Below are 21,287 nucleotides of genomic sequence, written 5' to 3' on the forward strand. Positions count from 1 at the left end.
AACCAATGTGGTTTCAGCAGCAGAGGTTGTGGTTTGAGCCAATGTGGTTTCAGCAGCAGGTGTTGTGGTTTGAGCCAATGTGGTTTTAGCAGCAGATGTTGTGGTTTGAGCCAATGTGGTATCAGCAGCAGATGTTTGAGCCAATGTGGTTTCAGCAGCAGAGGTTGTGGTTTGAGCCAATGTGGTTTCAGCAGCAGGTGTTGTGATTTGAGCCAATGTGGTTTCAGCAGCAGATGTTGTGGTTTGAGCCAATGTGGTTTGAGCAGCAGATGTTGTGGTTTGAGCCAATGTGGTTTGAGCAGCAGATGTTGTGGTTTGAGCCAATGTGGTTTCAGCAGCAGATGTTGTGGTTTGAGCCAATGTGGTTTCAGCAGCAGATGTTGTGGTTTGAGCCAATGTGGTTTCAGCAGGAGTTGTTGTGGTTTGAACCAATGTGGTTTCAGCAGCAGATGTTGTGGTTTGAGCCAATGTGGTTTCGACAGCAGATGTTGTGGTTTGAGCCAATGTGGTACCAGCAGCAGATGTTTGAGCCAATGTGGTTTCAGCAGCAGAGGTTGTGGTTTGAGCCAATGTGGTTTCAGCAGCAGAGGTCGTGGTTTGAGCCAATGTGGTTTCAGCAGCAGAGGTTGTGGTTTGAGCCAATGTGGTTTCAACAGCAGAGGTTGTGGTTTGAGCCAATGTGGTTTCAGCAGCAGATGTTTGAGCCAATGTGGTTTCAACAGCAGAGGTTGTGGTTTGAGCCAATGTGGTTTCAGCAGCAGGTGTTGTAGTTTGAGCCAATGTGGTTTCAGCAGCAGATGTTATGGTTTGAGCCAATGTGGTTTCAACAGCAGAGGTTGTGGTTTGAGCCAATGTGGTTTCAGCAGCAGTTGTTGTGTTTTGAGCCAATGTGGTTTTAACAGCAGATGTTTGAGGCAATGTGGTTTCAGCAGCAGATGTTGTGGTTTGAGCCAATGTGGTTTCAGCAGCAGATGTTGTGGTTTGAGCCAATGTGGTTTACAGCAGCAGATGTTTGAGCCAATGTGGTTTCAGCAGCAGATGTTTGAGCCAACGTGGTTTTAGCAGCAGATGTTGTGGTTTGAGCCAATGTGGTTTTAGCAGCAGATGTTGTGGTTTGAGCCACTGTGGTTTCAGCAGAAGATGTTTGAGGCAATGTGGTTTCAGCAGTAGATGTGGTTTTAGCAGCAGATGTTTGAGCCAATGTGGTTTTAGCAGCAGATGTTTGAGCCAATGTGGTTCCAGCAGCAGATGTTTGAGCCAACGTGGTTTTAGCAGCAGATGTTGTGGTTTGAGCCAATGTGGTTTCAGCAGCAGATGTTTGAGCCAATGTGGTTTCAGCAGCAGATGTTTGAGCCAATGTGGTTACAGCAGCAGATGTTTGAGCCAACGTGGTTTTAGCAGCAGATGTTGTGGTTTGAGCCAATGTGGTTTTAGCGTGGTTTTAGCAGTAGATGTTGTGGTTTGAGCCACTGTGGTTTCAGCAGAAGATGTTTGAGGCAATGTGGTTTCAGCAGTAGATGTTGTGGTTTGAGCCAATGTGGTTTTAGCAGCAGATGTTTGAGCCAATGTGGTTTTAGCAGCAGATGTTGTGGTTTGAGCCAATGTGGTTTCAGCAGAAGATGTTTGAGCCAATGTGTTTCAGCAGCAGATGTTTGAGCCAATGTGGTTTCAGCAGCAGATGTTTGAGCCAATGTGGTTTCAGCAGCAGATGTTTGAGCCAATGTGGTTTCAGCAGCAGATGTTTGAGCCAATGTGGTTTCAGCAGCAGATGTTGTGGTTTGAGCCAATGTGGTTTTAGCAGCAGATGTTGTGGTTTGAGCCAATGTGGTTTCAGCAGCAGATGTTTGAGCCAACGTGGTTTCAGCGGCAGATGTTTGAGCCAATGTGGTTTCAACGGCAGATGTTGTAGTTTGAGCCAATGTGGTTCCAACAGCAGATGTCAAGCCAGGTGTAGTTACAACTGACATTGTTTTCAAAGAAGTTGTCATTACAGGTGTGGATGTTTCCAATTCAACGAGGTTGGCATGTGTCGCTGCTGTCGTTGTATCTGGCCTGTACGGTCCCAGTGGTATATCTGAGAAACCCCATTCAAAGTTAAATTCATCACTAGCATTACAAGAAACTGCAGTTTCTGCTGTTATCTTGGTTGTGCTTTTCAATGCATCATAGTCTGGATGTGTCATTTTAGTGGTTTCATCAAATTCTCCAAATGGAACAGTGGGTATGACAAAGTCCAAAAGATCAACATCTGTTACAAACTCTACATTAGCATCAACAGTAGTAGTTGCACTTTCAGTGATTCTGCTTGGCTGTGTAGCAGCACTTGAGGTTTTTGCTGTCTGAGTAGTACCAAGCATCATCTCAGGTTGCATAAAGGGGAGAGTGCTGGTCCTTGTAGTGAGGTCTGGATTTGTAGGTTTGCTTAATGGAAGTGTCCACTGAGTCATTTTAGGAGTTCCTTCAAATTCTCCAAATGGAACTGTGGGTATGACAGAGTCCAAAAAACCAAAATCTGTTGCACACTCTACATCAGAATCAACAGCAGTAGTTGGAGTTTTGGGGATTCTGCTTGGCTGTGTAGCAGCACTTGAGGATTCTACTTTCTGGGTTGTACCAAGAGCCATATCAGGCAGTCTGAAGGGAGCAGTGCTGGCCTTTGTAGCGAGGTCTGGAAATGTAGGTGTGCTTGACTGAAGTGTGCTTTGGGTCGTTTCAGGGATTTCCTCTAATTCTCCAAATGGAACAGTGGGAATGACAGAGTCCAAAAGTTCCATATCTGTTGCACACTCTACATTAGCATCAACAGCAGTAGTAGCACTTTCAGTGATTCTGCTTGGCTGTGTAGCAGCACTTGAGGTTTTTGCTGTCTGAGTTGTACCAAGAGTCATCTCAGGTTGCATAAAGGGGAGAGTGTTGGTCCTTGTAGTGAGGTCTGGATTTGTAGGTTTGCTTGATGGATGTGTCCTCTTGGTCATTTTAGGGGTTTCTTCAAATTCTCCAAATGGAACAGTGGGTATGGCAGGGTCCAAAAGTCCAAAATCCGTCACACACTCTGCATTAGCATCAACAGCAGCAGTTCCAGTTTTGGCATTTCTGCTTGGCTCAAGTGTCTCAAAGGAAACTGTGGGGTTGACACCATCTACCAACAAATCAAAATCAAAACCTAAACCTTCAGCTACTCTTGCATCAGGTGGAATGCCAAATGGTCCAGTTGTGACAACACTAGAAGAACTAGATTCCGAAGGAGCAAAAATTCCAGATGGCATAATAGCCTGTACAGGGGCAGTTACTGCTGCCCATTCTGGTTTAAAGGGATCTGTTGGTATTGGATCATATTCCAAAAAATCAAATGGGTCTTGTCTTCGTTTTCTGATGGCCTTTTTAAAAGGAAACATGCGGTGAACACAGGACACTGTGATTGTCTGTGATTTTCCACTCATATCAAGATAATTCAGCTGGAGAATACCACCCTTTAGAGAATAGATCAACAGATAATTAGATTGCAAAATCTAAATAGAGACACAAAAAAAAAAAAAAAAAAAAAAAAAAAAAAAAAGGTCGCAAAACTCAATTGTACAGTGAAACGGGTTCATACCTCAATCGCTGAATGTTTCACTTTGACAAAAATGGTATGGTGACTTTTCCAAAGGACAGGACGAGGCAGTTGCCTGGACACATCTGGAGACAACATAAGTTGATAGGTGAAGTTAATAACGGAAGTTGATCTTTTACTGGTTGTAAATATTTTTTTTTTTTTCCCCCCAAACAGTTTCTTCAAAACAGTTCTTTGCATTATTATGCAAATAGACTCATTTGAGACATTACATTACACTCATACAGTCCAAAACTATTGGTGTAACTCATCAGTAACAGGTACTCACCCAAAACTTTAACATTTTTAATCATCTTGGCTGGTAATTTTACAATCACATATGCCTCTCCACAGATAACTTCCGGTGATTCTTCTGTAGTAGGTACATCATGTGGAAGGATGGCAGAATGACAGGTGGCAGTGCCAGAAAAATTCCTCATTGAAAGGCGATCAAAGTAAAGTACTCTTACAGAGTAGAACATCCTTTTGCCTCGGGTCTGAGGGATTAAACAGGCAGTTTAGCTTTTGTTCATAGGGCAAGGAACTCAGAAATTTGTCAATAGCAGGCGAATTGACCCTTCGCAAAGACCCGTCCCCCTTAGTTACTGTTGCTTTGTCCGACAAGCCGTAGCGCTGTCACGCCACACACAGTGAAAAATACATCACAGAACAAAGAGGAAACTGACAACACGTCGACAGACAAGACAAAGCAGGTTACTTATGATATTAAACAAAGTCCCAGCTTTCAAACTGTGTAGTTATTAAAGAAATTCAAACAAAAAAACGTTTTGTGGCTCTTTAATATGTCGTGACCATGGTCGTGACAGATTGCTGTAACGCCTCAGCTCAAGAGGCTCGTTAACCGATCATCTCTTCCTACTAGTACATTTATAGCGTCAAATAAACATGAATGAACATGAGAATGAATGTCGTTTCAAACGCGTAGAGACGTCAATATACACAATTTTAAGTTTAACTCCACCGAGGTTAATCTAACTACTGGCTGCTTTGTCGGACAAAATGACGGATGCGGCGTTCTGATTGGTTAGATCGCTTGTCAATCAAACTCCCGGCGAAGGGTCAATTGAGAAACTGAATATACACTGTGCATACACACATGAACACAGAGATCACAGTGATAGTAACAGAATCATTTGTATGCGCAAAGTTTAAATTTAATAAGTCTTTAAAGAGATCGTTCACCCCAAATTGAAAATTCTGCCGTACATAAACAGATGGCTCAACGGTACTTGCTTGATGCCCAAGAACAAACCTCAGTGATTCTTGCAGAAGCCCAAACTTGCTGATGAATTCTATTTAAATAGATGAATTCTCCATATATAATAATCCTATGATTATAAATGCTTTTGTTTTGTCCTTTACATGGCAACAAACTAAACGTAACTATTTACACATGTGAAAATTGGTGTTGGCAGTCTAGAAGTGATACTAGTTTGATCAATAGAATTATCATAGTGGTTGCTTTATTATATAAAAAAGGCAAATCTTGTTAGCAGGTCCTCAACCCAAGCACAAGCTCAACACTTCACCACAATGGCAATCTCTTAAAAACACTAACATAAAAACTTTTACATAATGGAACATTAACATCCATATTATCTTTCTAAAAATGCATAAAATAACACTTTCAACATTTACTCTCCCGATTTAGCATGATGGGAAGTGAAAGTCCTGTTTGATTGGGTTACTTGACTGAAACATGTTATTTCAAAAAATGAAAACATCGAGTTCTAGTAACCTTTTCAAGTCAATTTAACATGAAGCAATCACATTTGAACCAGAAACAATGGCATTAAATCAAAATAAATTTAAATAATTTAAAGTGAACAGAGTCCGTCCGCCCACCACAACCAACAACCTGATCAACTATGCGAAGGAGATGTGTTGCACTGCGTGAGGCAAATGGTCACAGACCACATTTTAGAGTGGCCTTTTATTGTGGCCAACCTAAGGCACACCTATGCAATAATCATGCCGTCTAATCAGCATCTTGATATGCCACAAAAGGAGAAGTGCTCACTAACACAGATTTGTGAACAATGAGAGAAATAGGCCTTGTGTGTACATAGAAAAAAAAATCTTCGATCTTTGAGTTCAGCTCATGAAAAATGGGGGCAAAAACAAAAAAAGTGTTGTGTTTATAATTTTGTTCTATGTATATATATATATATATATATATATATATATATATATATATATATATATATATATATATATATATATATATATATATATATATATATATATATATATATATATATATATATATATATATATATATATATATATATACACATACACACGCAGTGCAGATTTCTGGCTGCCCCGCTTATTTTAAATACACCTCACTTAAACCTCACTCCAGTCCAAGACGGTATCAGTCCACTTCAGATGGGTGTCTGCATCAGGTCAGTAACTGTTTGGCATGTCTGTTCTTCCTATGTGGAGTAGCGTATCAAGTTAATGAGTAGCCTATAAACCCTTTAATTTAAACATGCTCATGTTAATAGCTTTTATATACAGTAGTTTTGTTGTGTTTATGTTTTGAAAATAGACATGACATTTTTCCTCACTCATTCCTACATAATTATTCTAAAACAATATAGACCTTATGTAGCCCCGCCCCTTTTCAGCGCTGCGCTCGTTGTCTTTTGACTTCCGGCTTGTATTTCCACAGCGATCTTGTATTTATGAATGAACTGCTCATTTTAAAATCTTCCCGGTCTATGACATTTAAGACATCTCTTTAAACACTTCAGATAACTTTCATGACTCTACAACAGGTAAATCCACTTCACCAGTTAATTATTCTTATTTCATAGAAATATACAGGGCTACCGCAAAACCAGAAGTTCAAAGACAATATTCTACAGATGGCGGCGTGCTTGTTTCTCTGGAAAATAAGGTCTATTCAGAAGCAATAAATACTAACGCAATAAATACGTCACTAAAGTCTGTCAATCATCATTAGAGCACCACCCTCAGGCATTCAAGTTCTGCCAAAAGTGTGTCTGATGTGTTCAGCAATTAAAATATAAAGTTTACAAAATGGTTATCATAAACTAGCACCATGACCCAGAATCTGCCCCAGCTATATTATGGCCAGGAACCGCTACTTTTCTGCATTGAATAACTGACTGGCATGAGAGACTTCTTCACCCGCATAACTCATGCAAAGTTTGCATATTGTTTGTATGATATCACCAGTTGCTCACAAAATTATGGACATTTAATTCCACTGACACAATTAAGTCATTTAATAAATGAGTAAATAAACTAGCAAACTTAAAGGGTTAGTTCACCCAAAAATGAAAATTCTGTCATTTATTACTTACCCTCATGCCATTCCACACCCCGCAAGACCTTCATTAATCTTCGGAACACAAATTAAGATATTTATGGCCGATTTCAAAACACTGCTTCATGAAGCATGGAGCAGAAAGACATGACAAATCATTTCAGATCCGTGTCAAACTGCAAACGGCTGAAATCACGTGACTTTGGCGCTCCGAACAGCAGATTCGACACACTGATTCATTTGTGCTCCTATGCTTCCTGAAGCAGTGTTTTGAAATCGGCCATCACTTAAGTTTTTTTTTTTTTTTGGCGTTCCAAAAATATTCTCGTCGCTTTATAATATTAATATTGAACCACTGTACTCACATGAACTGATTTAAATATGTTTTTAGTACCTTTATGGATCTTGAGAGAGGAAATGTCATTGCTTCCTATGGAGGCCTCACTGAGCCATCGGATTTCAACTAAAATATCTTCATTTGTGTTCCGAAGATTAACTAAGGTCTTACGGGTGTGGAACGCCATGAGGGTAAGTAATAAATGACAGAATTTTAATTTTTGGGTGAACTAACCCTTTAAACTTGGTTGCTTAATTTATGCAAATAATTTGCTGATTAAAACGTCTTTTTGTACTGGCAAAATAATAAAATAATAATAATAATAATAATAATAATAATAATAATAATAATAATAAATAATAATAATAATAATAATAAAAAAATAAAAATAAAAATAAAAATTTGCCCCCTAACTCAAGAGTCAAATGTCACCCATGTTGACAACTGTGCGCGCATTTGACCATTCAGGCACTAAGAGAACTGATCGCGCGCTGTCCGAGAGAACTGGGATTGCGCGCAAGACAGACAGAGCGCACGTGAGAGAGAGCACTTTTGTTCTGCGTCACTGCTTTTCCGTGATTGAAAGCATGCAGTTCGCAATGTGTGGGTTGTCATCACTAATTTTGAAGTATTTCCACACCCCTGAGGCTGACATTGTCTCTGCTGCTGCTGCCAGTGTCTCTGTGCACAGAAAATTCTGTCAGTTACATCAATGTGAGGTATCGTCTTTGGTATCGGGTATTTTTACTAGTACAAGTACATGAGCTTGGTATCTGTGCATCACTTTGTTTTTTTGTTTTGTTTTTTTTGAAAATTTGTTAAAAACCACAGAGGAGCTATATACTATTTTTGGCAGCTGTTACAGAAACATTTTGTTTCTGTAACAATTTCTGTAAAAAAATTCTGAATTAACCTTGAGATTTGAAGTATTAGATAGCTTAGATATTTACACCACTATCTAAAAATGACACTAAAAACTCTTAATTTCTGATAGAAATGCAAAATCAATCGCAGTTATTAATAGAACAACAAGACACACCTTTACATTCAATCGCGTTAGGTCCCATTTATTTTGGTCACAGTGCATACACAAAAACGTTTAGTCCAAAAGTGCGCACATTTGTAGAAATACACGTTTACCTCATTTCATTACTGAATAGAATACAAAGATAGCAGGGTTTCATAATTACCGAGGTCAGAAAAATGTAGTTTGCTGGGGGGTTTGGGGACATGCTCCCTCGAGAAAATTTAGATTTCCCTGGTGTACATGTGTGCATTTTTAAGACGTTTTAAGGCCAACAAATTGGATAACAATAGTTTTAAAACCATGTCAACAAATACATGCATGCACAGTTTTGAGGCAGCTTTATTCACATGTGTGGTAATTTCATGACAACGTACAACAGAACAACGACGGTCACTGCTCATAGTTTCTTTTGCGCTTTATTTAAGCTATAAAGTAAATGCGCTGGCGCATTTGCACATGCAATTCTTGAGTATGGGCCACAAACACAGTATAATGGCTGATTGGACAGTCGTGTTAATTTTGAGTTTTACTGACATAGCCTGACTCATCTCATCTAACCACAGTTCACTGTTGTTCTACTGAAGCCCTCTCGTCGTCACCTGCACCTTTTTCCGAGCTCGTTTGACTTGCGCCTGGCGCTGAGGCGAAGCCGGAATGCGCCTCTGAAAAGTGTCCCATTCGTTGTGGTCGTAAAGAGACCGGGGGGGGGGGGGGTATTTTTTTTTTTTTATACGAGTACACCCTTTGAAAACTAACATTTTAAACTCTCAATGACCACAAAAACTATTTTCAAAATGTTGACAAGACTAAGTTTAATATAACATCTGTTTAACTTATAACATGAAATAAAGGTTAATAATATAACTTAGAGAAAAAAAAAAAAAAAAAAAAAAAAAAAAATCAGTTTTACTCAAATTAGGGTGATACAAAAATGAGTATACCCCACTGAAAGTCTCTGGAGCAAAACTCAATTTTCGACTACAAATGTTTAATTTAACAAAAATTCAACCACAGATGAGTCTAATTATTCATTACACAGGTATCCAGCAGACAGCTGACTATATAAGGGTGTTAAAACCCCCTTCCCATTTCATGCTGTCAGAAATGGCACCACATGGAAGAGAAATGTCACAAGACCCGAGAAAGAAAATAATTTTACACTAGAAAGGTTACAGGAAGAACAGTTGTTGAGCATCACTCTAGAGGTCTACGCGGGACTTTTTGTCTCGCTCCCGCAAGGTTCTCTTCCGCACGCACATGCTCCCGCGTAAAATTCACTGTGTTCACCCGCTATCTGCATATAGTGATTTTCTTCCCGACCCGACGGGTCCCGCTAAATTTAGATTGTAAACAATCTCACATTTAAACTTCCCATAAAGAAAGACAGTGATTGGTGATAAAATGTTGCATAGCATATACAAGATTTTAATTTGTTATTTGTCTTATGATGCTGTCAACACCCTAAAACGTGTCAGAGAAAAAAAATGTCAAAGAATAATAGGCTAAATATCACAGAGAAAAATAGGCTAGCCTACAACATGTCCCTAAAAACCATAAGCTAAGCCAAAAATACATAAACCGAAAACTGTTGGCTTACTAGCTACACTGCAAAATTAAATCTTTAAAGGTGCCCTAGAACAGTGGTTCCCAAACCTGTCCTGGAGGACCCCCACCCCAGCTAATTTTGTATGTTTCCCTCATATATAACACCTGATTCAACTCATGTGCTCATTAGTAGAGACAGCAAGACCTGGAATGGGTGTGTCAGAAATAGGGAGACATGGAAAAATGTGCAGGGCTGGGGGTCCTCCAGGACAGGTTTGGGAACCACTGCCCTAGAACATTCTTTCACAAGATGTAATATAAGTCTAAGGTGTCCCCTGAATGTGTCTGAAGTTTCAGCTCAAAATACCCCCATAGATTTTTTTTTTATTAATTTTTTTAAATGCCTATTTTGGGGCATCATTAACTATGCACCGATTCAGCGCACGGCCCCTTTAAATCCTTGCGCTCCCCGCCCCCGAGCTCTCGACTATAAAACAGTGCATAAACAAAGTTCACACAGCTAATATAACCCTCAAATGGATCTTTACAAAATGTTTGTCATGCATACTGCATGCATGCATCAGATCATGTGAGTATAGTATTTATTTGGATGTTTACATTTGATTCTGAATGAGTTTGAGGCTGTGCTCCGTGGCTCAGTTGTTTATGAATTATACAGACTGCAAGTGTTTAAAAGTGAAAATAGCGACGGCTCTCATCTCTGCGAATACAGTAATAAACGATGGTAACTTTAACCACATTTAACAGCACATTAACATGCTAACGAAACATTTAGAAAGACAATTTACAAATATCACTAAAAACATCAGGTAATCATGGATCATGTCAGTTATTATTGCTCCATCAGCCATTTTTCACTATTGTTCTTGCTTGCTTACCTAGTCTGTTGATTTGGCTGTGCACAGATCCAGACCTTAATACTGGCTTGTCTAATGCCTTGAACATGGGCTGGCATATGCAAATATTGGGGGCGTATATATCAATGATCCCAACTGTTACGTAACAGTTGATGTTATGTTGAGATTCGCCTGTTCTTCTGAGGTCTTTTAAACAAATGAGAAATTTACAAAAGGAGGAAGCAATGGTGTTTGAGACTCACTGTATGTCATTTCCATGTACTGAACTCTTGTTATTCAACTATGCCAAGGTAAATTCAATTTTCCATTCTATGGCACCTTTAACACCCACACAAGAACAGAATGAAGCTGACTGACGACCCTTTCAGAATGTCTCTCCTCCAAAATCCAATCACAAAGGTTGAATGTTCTCTAAGGTGACCTCACGCAGACCTCTAATGCAAAGAACAGGTTTCTCAGGACAAGGAACTGGTGACTCTGTGAACGCCACCACTGCAGAAAGTTTTGTTCAATTCAAGTTCAAGAACAGAATGGCGATGATGTCAAAGCATCTCGGGAGCGACTGGGTTATTGTCAGACCGCCCCGCTCCCGCTACAGTTACCGACCGCAATCCGCCTTTCATTCAAAATGTAATCCCACACAGCAATAAATCTTATCGGGCTCTCCTGCGGGAATGCAGACCTCTACATCACTTTCCCTCCAGCATCCAGTCTCTAAAAGAGGTCACTCTTAAAGAATTGAAAAAGATAGATGTTGCAACATGTCGCCAACTTGTTCATTCCATGCCTAGAAGACTTGGTGCTGTCATTAAAAATCATGGAGGCCATACAAAGTACTAGATGTAGTAGTTTTTGTTGTGATGTGTACTCATTTTTGCATCACCCTAATTTAAGAAAAACTGAAAAATACGTAATCCAAGTTATATTATTAACCTTACTTTCATGTTATAAGTTAAACCGATGTTATATTAAACTTAGTCTTGTCAACATTTTAGAAATTGTTTTTGTGTTCATTGAGATAGTGTATATTATATTATATTATATTATATTATATTATATTATATTATATTATATTATATTATATATACACACACATACACACACATTATAGTATAGTAGGCTTTAGCCATTAATGCACAAATTAGATACGTTACATAAATGGCTGAAATGTAGCTATCTTATGCAGCTAAGAAATAGACAAGTTCACAGAGCCACGCAAGATAATCCTAATCCGTCATGTCCTGTCCCAATAAAGATATAACTTTGCATGAATTAAATAGACATGCATGAGGACATGTTGGAAATAAAAGCGCTAAATTTAATTCTCTGTTGTCTATGCTCATCATTAGTCATTTGCATTTTGCGGTTCAGGAAATGCACCTCCAGCACTGCCACCACATATAACTTTTAACAGGATTCTCCTGTTTAAAACACCATAATTCTATAAATGTATTTGGTTACTATATAACCATTAATTTGCTAATAAAACATCCAAGTAAACAAATCAATGGAAATTTTTCCATTATCTCCATGAGTGATCACAGTTCTGTGTAAATGCATAGATAGACAGCGCTTTGTCAGCAGATATTTCATAACCTAGAACAAAAACATGAATTCTGATATAACATACCAGTTGAGAAACGCAATAAAATGCAATATTTTGTTTGTAATATTCCAATATTCCAGAGAATATTATTCAGTTATTTAACTTTATCCAGCGAATTATTCTTCACTCTTTAGCCCATTAAACCGCTTATAAATCTACTAAAACTGTAGTTTAAAATGAAGTATTACATTTCTGCAAAGTTGATATGACTCCTGTCTTTATTTTCTCCATTTGAAAACATTAGACATTCTACATTTGTTTTGTTTATTGGTAACATTGTTGCTGCTGATGCTTTTTATAAATAAAATAACTTTTGTAATATGAAGATTAAAATTAACATGAAAGACTACTAATTTTGAACAAAAACAGTTTAGTAACAGTGCACTTTTTTATTTTTTGACTTTCAGACTATTTATTGGTGTATAAATAAGATTTCTATTGTTTTCTATGCAAGGAGGGAGTGATTATTAAATAAAATGGTTTGTTCAGTTCAGTGGTGTTGTAATCGTGTCAAAAACAGAAATATAACAGTAAATAAATATCTGTTCTCGGGCACATAAATTATCGTTAAAAAAAAATAAAATAAAAAAAATCAATATTGGTCGATACACACAAGCATATTATATATCAATGATTATTGAGAAAAGGATAAATAAATGTTCCACAAAAGCCTGTTGTGTCATTTGACATTTACATGAAAAAATATAAAAAGATTTTTAATGTTGAAAAAAAGTTAACTCAAATTGCTACAAATTGCTATATTCATACAGTAATTTATTGTTCAACAGAATTTTACAAAAGAATGTATGCTTGAAGTTATGAGAGAATAAATGTTGGCTATAATGTTGTTAAACACTGCCAAACAAGCATTCTTTTTCAATTAATTTATTTTGCCACCAAACTGGTGATGTATCCTGGGGGATACAAACATTTACAGACATTTTATGAAAAATGTAAAAATTATATTCATACATTTTCAACATAACGTAATAAGCTAACACTCAACAACAACTTTATAAACATGCAAGTCCCCTCCAAATATTGTAAATGTGAAATATAATCAACTTATCTGAAGGTGAGCAGATTTCCCCACTACATGGTGGTCATGTGCCCCCCCGGTCAAAGATTGTAATGTTTTGAGACCTAACTTTCCCTGACTCTCCCCACAGCCTCTCAAATGTTTGTATCCCCCAGGATATGCCGCCCATTAAAGGATAAGGTACAGACAGGTAAAACCCTTTAGATGTTTGCACACAGGAAAGCTACAGAAAGCCTTGAATTGTCAGTTTTAATGTTAATATCTGCGACAATAAATCGATTAATCTCAATTCGTGGATCGATTCTGAGATTTTCCGAACGCATTGAGATTCCCTCTCAAATCAATTCTGAGCTTAGTTTTTAACAGCAGATGGCGCTCTAGGCTAGCTTTTAACTGCACGCTCGAACGCTCACAAAGAAAAGTTCATGCATTCGGCTATGTACTTGTACCTCAGAATGCTTTTATGACACGTATGATTTTATGATTGTAATTCAACCCTTTCAAACTTTATGAACGATTATTTTATGGAAGGTTCAAATGGTGTGTATCAAATTCAAATCACAACTAGACTACTGATAAGAGAATATCTTACCCAATTTTGAGCAGAGCACTCTTTGAAATCGATTCCCAGTAGCACCGATGACCCATTATTCCTTTTGATGCATTGACACTGCTTTTGTGAAGGTGAATCAGTCCATTTTGTCTCTAAAAATAAATTGAAAATTGATTACACAGACACAAACACACACACACAAATGAAAATTCTGGGCTGAAACTGAAATTTCTGCACCGAAACCAAAAGTGCTTTAAACATCATTAATTTCTTATTTTTAAATTGCTTTTTTTTGTAGAATTATATTAAAAGGCACACTATGTAGATTTGACACTAGAGGTCACCCATTCAAAACAAAGGCATAGCTTGATGCAAAGTTTGAGCACAGAATCTTGGGAGATGTTGTCTTCATCTCACAGCCGGTAGAAAAGAATCGGGTTGGAACACTGGCAGAAAACTTGTTCATGGATGAGATCAACATTACTGTAATATGAAGTAGGGATGTGCGCAACGACTAATTTCATAACCGTTTAAGCGGAAATTCTCAACTGACTAGTCGACTAGTCTAACCCCGCCCCCGGAGACAGTATGTATATGCGATCAATTTGAAAGAACACTTAATCTATGAAAAAGTCAAATCCCATAATGAGTGCCACTAAAAATATATATAGCATATGCGATGTGCTTGCATTATGATCATTGCATTTTAAACTTTAGTGTTCACTTAAAGGATTAGTTCACTTTCAAATTCAAATTTCCTGATTATTCACTCACCCCCATGTCACCCAAGATGTTCATGTCTTTCTTTCGTCAGTCAAAAAGAAATTAAGGTTTTTTTATGAAAAATGTTCCAAGATTTTTCTCCATATAATGGGCTTCAATGGCCTCCAAACGGTTGAAGGTCAAAATTGCAGTTTCAGTGCAGCTTCAAAGGGCTTTAAACGATAACAGACGAGGAATAAGGGTCTTATCTAGCAAAACAATCATTTTTGGGGAGAAAAAAAAAAAAAAAAAAAAAAAAAAAAAAAAAAAAAAAACCACACAACTGTATATGCTTTATAAATAAAATATCGCCTTGAATGTACTTCTGGTTTCTGCATTCTTCAAAAAGCTTACGCTGCATGTCCTACGCCTTCCCTATTCTACTTACGGAAAAAAAACGAAACTGGTGCCACGTTCGTTCCATAACTAGAATAGGAAAGGCGTAGGACATACAGCGTAAGAGTTTTGAAGAATGTGGAAACCAGAAGTACGTTCAAGGCAATATTTTGTGTTTATAAAGCAAAAATAGTTGTACTTTTTCCTAAAAAAAAAAAAAAAAAAAAAAAAAAAAAAACGATCGCTTCGCTAAATAAGTCCCTTATTCCTCGTCTGGTATCGTTTAAAGCCCTTTGAAGCTGCACTGAAACTGTGATTTTGACCTTTAACCGTTTGGAAGCCATTGAAGTCCACTATAAGAAGGAGAATAATCCTGGAATGTTTTCATCAAAAACCTTCATTTCTTTTCGACTGAAGACAGACATGAACATCAAGGACAGGGATGGAAATTAACTGTTTTGTCCACCGGCCACTGTGGCTGGTGGATTTCAAAATCTACCAGCCACTCAATGTTTTTACCAGCCACTTTCTTGTTTTTAACCGACAATGTGTAACTGCATGTGAAAATTAATACTACAAGATCTACAATACTTAAGCAGTTTATTTAATCTCAAGTCTTAATGAAATACTGACATTCTCTTTCTCTCTTATACACACAAACCATGAACTGATATACATTTCAGTACTGTTCGTTCAAACCGCCGCCAGCGGGAGGGTCAAAGTCAATGACAAGTTGCGGCAACCAATCGGAATCCTCTCAAGCGAGGACCTGTACATTCCGATTGGTTGCCACCGAACCGCGTCATAGCTCATTACCATAAAGTTGACCTGACTTCAGCTCTCGACGCTCTCAACGTCCAGGACGCGCCGCGCCGCGCCGCTCTCGCCGGAGCTCGCGAGCGATGTAACGCCACATTTTTTTTGAAGGTGTGCCTCCTCTAAAAGTGTCCGCTGTCCAGGTGAAACAGTATGCCATTTTTATTTACCCGCCACGGTGGCCGGTAGGTGAAGCGAGTTTACCCGCCACAACACAAAATCTCCCGCATTTGGCTGGTGGCGGGTGCTAATTTCCATCCCTGATCAAGGATGACATGGGGGTGAGTAAATTATCAGGAAATTTTTATTTGAAGGTGAACTAATCCTTTAAATTCAGATAAGACTGAAGTATTACTTATTGGACCAAAAACTTGTACAGAGAATCTCTCAGACTACAGTCTGCATTTAGAAGGATGTACTGTTACTCTATCCTCGACAGTTAAAGACCTGGGTGTTATATTAGACAGCAACTTGTCCTTCGAAAATCATATTACATCGGTTACAAAAACAGCCTTCTTCCACCTCAGAAACATTGCTATGCTACGGAATATGTTATCCATTTCTGATGCAGAGAAGTTAGTTCATGCATTCACGACCTCTAGACTAGATTACTGTAATGCATTACTAGCTGGTTGTCCTGCTTCCTCAAACAAGCTACAATTAGTCCAATTAGAGTTCTTACCAGGTCAAGAAAATATGATCATAACACCAATTACCTATTAAGTTCCATATTGATTATAAAGTATTGCTACTGACCTATAAGGCCCTAAATGGTTTAGCTCCTGTGTCCTTCTGTCATTTATTACTCACCCTCATGTCGTTCCACACCCGTAAGACCTTCGTTAATCTTTGGAACACAAATTAAGATATTTTAGTTGAAATCCGATGGCTCAGTGAGGCCTGCATAGGTAGCAATGACATTTCCTCTCTCATGATCCATAAAAGGTACTAAAAACATACAGTGGCATGAAAAAGTATGTGAACCCCTTGCAGAATCTGTGAAAATGAGAATTATTTTAATAAAATAAGAGGGATAATAAAAAATGCATGTTATTTTTTGTTTAGTACTGTCCTGAGTAAGATATTTTACATAAGAGATGTTTGCATTTAGTTCACAAGACAAAACAACAGCTGAATTTATTAAAATAACCCCATTCATAAGTATGTGAACCATTGATTCTCAATACTGTGTGTGGTTACCTGATGATCTATGACTTTTTTGTTTTGTTTTGTGATGGTTGTTCATGAGTCCCTTGTTTGTCCTGAGCAGTTAAACTGAGCTCTGTTCTTCAGAATAATCCTCCAGCTCCTGCAGATTCTTCAGTTCAAGCATTTTTTGCATATTTGAACCCTTTCCAGCAGTGACTATAGGATTTTGAGATCTGCGTTTTCACACTGAAGACAATTGAGGGACTCAAACTCGACTATTAAAAAAGGTTCAAACATTCACTGATGCTCCAGAAGGAAACACGATGCATTAAGAGCTGAGGGGTGAAAACTTTTGAATTCAAATACCAAGGTAAATTGTACTTAATTTTTCTGCCGGGAAACATGCAAGTATCTTCTGTTTATTCCGAAGGGCAGTACTAAATGAAACAATGATATTTAAACGAGATAAGAAAAATTGTGACATCTTCATCCTGTTCAAAAGTTTTCACACCCCGACTCTTAATGCATCGTGTTTCCTTCTGGAGCATCAGTGAATGTTTGAACCTTTTTTAATAGTTGTGTTTGAGTCCCTCAGTTGTCCTCAGTATGAAAACACAGATCTCAAAATCCTACAGTCACTGCTGGAAAGGGTTCAAATATGCAAAAATGCTTGAAAACTGATGAATCTGCATGACCTGGAGGAATTTTCTGAAGAACAGAGCTCAGTTTAACTGTTCAGGACAAACAAGAGACTCATGAACAACCATCACAAAACAAAAAAAACAGTCGTGGATCATCAGGTAACCACACATAGTATTGAGAATCAATGGTTCACATACTTATGTATGGGGTTATTTTAATAAATTCAGCTATTGTTTTGTCTTGTGAACTAAATGCAAACATCTTATGTAAAATATCTTACTCAGGACAGTACTAAACAAAAAATAACATGTATTTTTATTATCCCTCTTATTTTATTGAAATAATTCTCATTTTCACAGATTCTGCAAGGGGTTCACATACTTTTTCATGCCACTGTATTTAAATCAGTTCATGAGAGTACAATGGTTCAATATTAATATTATAAAGCGACGAGAATATTTGTGGTGCGCCAAAAAAAAAACAAAATAACGAATTATATAGCGATGGCCAATTTCAAAACACTGCTTCAGGAAGAGTTATAAATTGGTGTGTCGAATCCGCAGTTCAGAGCCAAAGTCACGTGATTTCAGCAGTTTGACACACAATCCGAATCATGATTCGATACACTGATTTGTTATGCTCCGAATCTTGCTGAAGCAGTGTTTTGAAATAAGCCATCACTATATAAAAGTTATTTTGTTTTTTTTGGCGAAAATATTTTCTCCAAAAATATTCTCGTCACCGCTGTACTCGCATGAACTGATTTAAATATGTTTTTAGTACATTAATGGATCTTGAGAGAGGAAATGTCATTGCTGGCTATGCAGGCCTCATGGAGCCATCGGATTTCAAAAAAATATCTTAATTTGTGTTCCGAAGATCAACGAAGGTCTAATGGGTGTAAAACGGCACGAGGGTGAGTAATAAATGACAGAATTTTCATTTTTGGGTGAACTAACCCTTTGAATGATGACCAACACCTTTGAAGAGACAGCGCCAATTCCTGCGAGGACTTCAGATGACGCAATATCTGGATCAACATGCATATTCCCAAATTTCTATATATCCTAATTATTGTTAATATGTAATTGATTATTTCCAGGAACTCATTGCTTCTACCTTCAATTAAACTGCTAACAGGGATTGTAAATTAAATTGCCTAAATTACTACATTAGCTAACTGCATTCTCTAAACTGTAATGTTGACATGCATTCTCTGTAAAGCTGCTTTGAAATGATATGTATCGTGAAAAGCTCTATACAAATGAAAGTGAACTGAATTGAACACTTTGTGCCTGTGGTGACAATTTATTCATGTCGAATGATTCGACTTTCTTTCGCCTCTTTATAGCTCTGAGTGAATATTCACAGGTACTTACCGGTACTGATAACCAAGCGTGGATTTGAGTGCCGGGTCTTGGAAAACTTGATCATAAGGAGTTCATTGCCACAATGAAACACTGGTTGACTGTCGTCAGACACCGCGACTTCGTCCAAATCCCGCTCATGTCCTTGATGAAAGAATAAGCGGATTTAGGCTAAGTTAGTCAGACAAAAGACAACTTTTTCAATCAGGTACTAGCTCAACATCTTACCTTTTAAGTACCGCCAGGTCATTGAACCTCTGAGAAGTTCCTCAAATTCGTCATTTTGTATGGAAATTGCTCCATTTTGGTTTGAGTCCGAATTCCCCCAACTGTGATCCGCCAAACATGCACGGCATTTGAAAGTGGACTCGGCCACTGAGTCTTCTGCCGACTCGCCTGAAGGCATTGAAGTGTTGAGATAAAGTTCACAATCATCTTCATGTGTATCAGCGGTTCTCAAATACAACCTCTCCACGTCTGCGGGAGACTGCTGTGCTTTTTTGAGGGACTCATAGGCTCGATAGGTATCAACTTTTGCATCGTCTCTGTTAAGATGGGCTAATGTTGTTACAAATTCCCAATTTATCAATAACAATATCACTAACATCTCAATTTTCATATTCAAGACCGTGCATGAAAACGACACGTCATACCCAGATCAAGTTTTGGGAAGAAAAATCGAGCCTCCGGCGTAAGTAACAAAGGCCCAATCAATCATTACGGAAAGACTGTGGGTCCAATTTATGCACTGCGCAGACCAATCACCGCTTGCTTGCCTTGATGCAATGCGTTTCGGACGAGATAACCTACTATTTTTATATGTCACAATCTATTTTCATTTAATACTTTTTAATCAAAAAAATTACTTCAATTTACTGTTATAACATGAGATTATTGGTGGGATGACGCCAAAAACCCGTAAGGCTGATTCGCCACTCGTTTCCTCGAATGGGAACTATTTTTTTCCAATGGGATTTTTTCAGTTTAAATGAGTAAAATAAGCTCTTTGGTAAACATAACTTGACGATACTTGAACGTTTTGCTCTACAATGTAAATTATATATATGCACCTATCAGCTGTTTTTAGACTTATTGGTTTGATTCATAGACTGTAAAAAAAAAAAAAAAAAAAAAAAGTAAGCTGGGCTGTATGCAGGGTTTCAATTACTTTGCATAATTGCTAGGGGGGTACGGGGGCATGCTCCCCCAAGAAAATTTTGATTTCCCTGGTGTGCATTTTTAAGATGTTTTATGGCCAACAAATTGGATAACAATAGTTTTAAAACCATGTCAACAAATACATTCATGCACAGTTTTGAGGCAGCTTTAATCGTATGTTTGGTAATTTCATGACTTAACTTACAACAGAACAATGACGGTCATTGGCTCGTAGTCTCTTTTGTGCTTTATTTATGCTATAATTAAGTAATATGCAGCATGTGCCACTGCATTTGCGCGTGCAATTCTTGAGTGCGCGCTGCGAGCACAGTAACGTAGCTATAACGGCTGATTGGACAGTCGTGTTAATTTTTTAAGTTTTACCGACATAGCCTGACAACATCTCATCTGACCGCAGTTCACTGTTGTTCAACTGAAGCTCTCTCATTGTCACCTGGTATTTTTTTTATTCCCACCTGGGATAAAAATAATTCAGCAGAGGCAGAGATACATAGACCAGAAGGGGGGAAATCCCCCCCATCCCCCCTACAAATCGCACCCTGCACCTATATCGAAAACGTGAATTTCGAAGCTGTTATTTTTTTTAAAAATTGTATTTATATATTTTTTAACATATGTTTCTAATAACTAATTTAAAATTATGAAACATAGCTTGTTCGCCATGTGACGAACATAAACACATTTTAAAAGATAATTGCGACTTTTTATCTCACAATTCTTTTCTCATAATTGTGAGATAGAACCAGCAATTGCGTTATAAAGTCAGAATTGCATGATATTGGCTACTAAATACTGCTAAATAAAGTCAGAATTGCGGGATATAAACTTGCAATTGCGAGGAATAAAGTCAGAATTTAACCACAATCTGTGATTTGTTAATTCTCTTGAACCTCTTTTTTAACTGAGAAAAGTACAAAGAAAAGATTTCATATGTTTTAACTGACCAACATAATTGTATTTTGTGAATATAAACAAATTTTAATTTTCGATGGCTGCAACACAAAAAAGTTGGGACAGAGGCAAAAATAAAAGTGAAGAGATTATATAATATCCAAGTTAAACTTTTAAAACAGTCCACAATTAGAAGGTGAATTGGTTATAGGAGAGGGTATCATGTTTGGGTGTAAAAGAGCTTTACAA

General features: G+C 37.8%; 1 protein-coding gene across 1 annotated transcript; it reads right to left on the reverse strand.

Annotated features, from left to right (window-relative positions):
* Positions 1 to 1,430: 1,430 nt before the first annotated feature.
* LOC125255971 lies at positions 1,431 to 19,666 on the reverse strand. Its single transcript, XM_048171582.1, has 6 exons — positions 19,197 to 19,666; positions 18,981 to 19,112; positions 13,936 to 14,048; positions 3,882 to 4,089; positions 3,596 to 3,678; positions 1,431 to 3,470 (listed from the first exon to the last, which is right to left on the reverse strand). The coding sequence occupies exons 1-6, from the start codon at positions 19,585 to 19,587 to the stop codon at positions 1,431 to 1,433; spliced, it is 2,967 nt and encodes a 988-aa protein (XP_048027539.1). The 5' UTR covers positions 19,588 to 19,666.
* Between the last annotated feature and the right edge of the window lie 1,621 nt (positions 19,667 to 21,287).

Source organism: Megalobrama amblycephala, linkage group LG20 (genome assembly GCF_018812025.1).
Source record: "Megalobrama amblycephala isolate DHTTF-2021 linkage group LG20, ASM1881202v1, whole genome shotgun sequence".
Taxonomy (NCBI): domain Eukaryota; kingdom Metazoa; phylum Chordata; class Actinopteri; order Cypriniformes; family Xenocyprididae; genus Megalobrama; species Megalobrama amblycephala.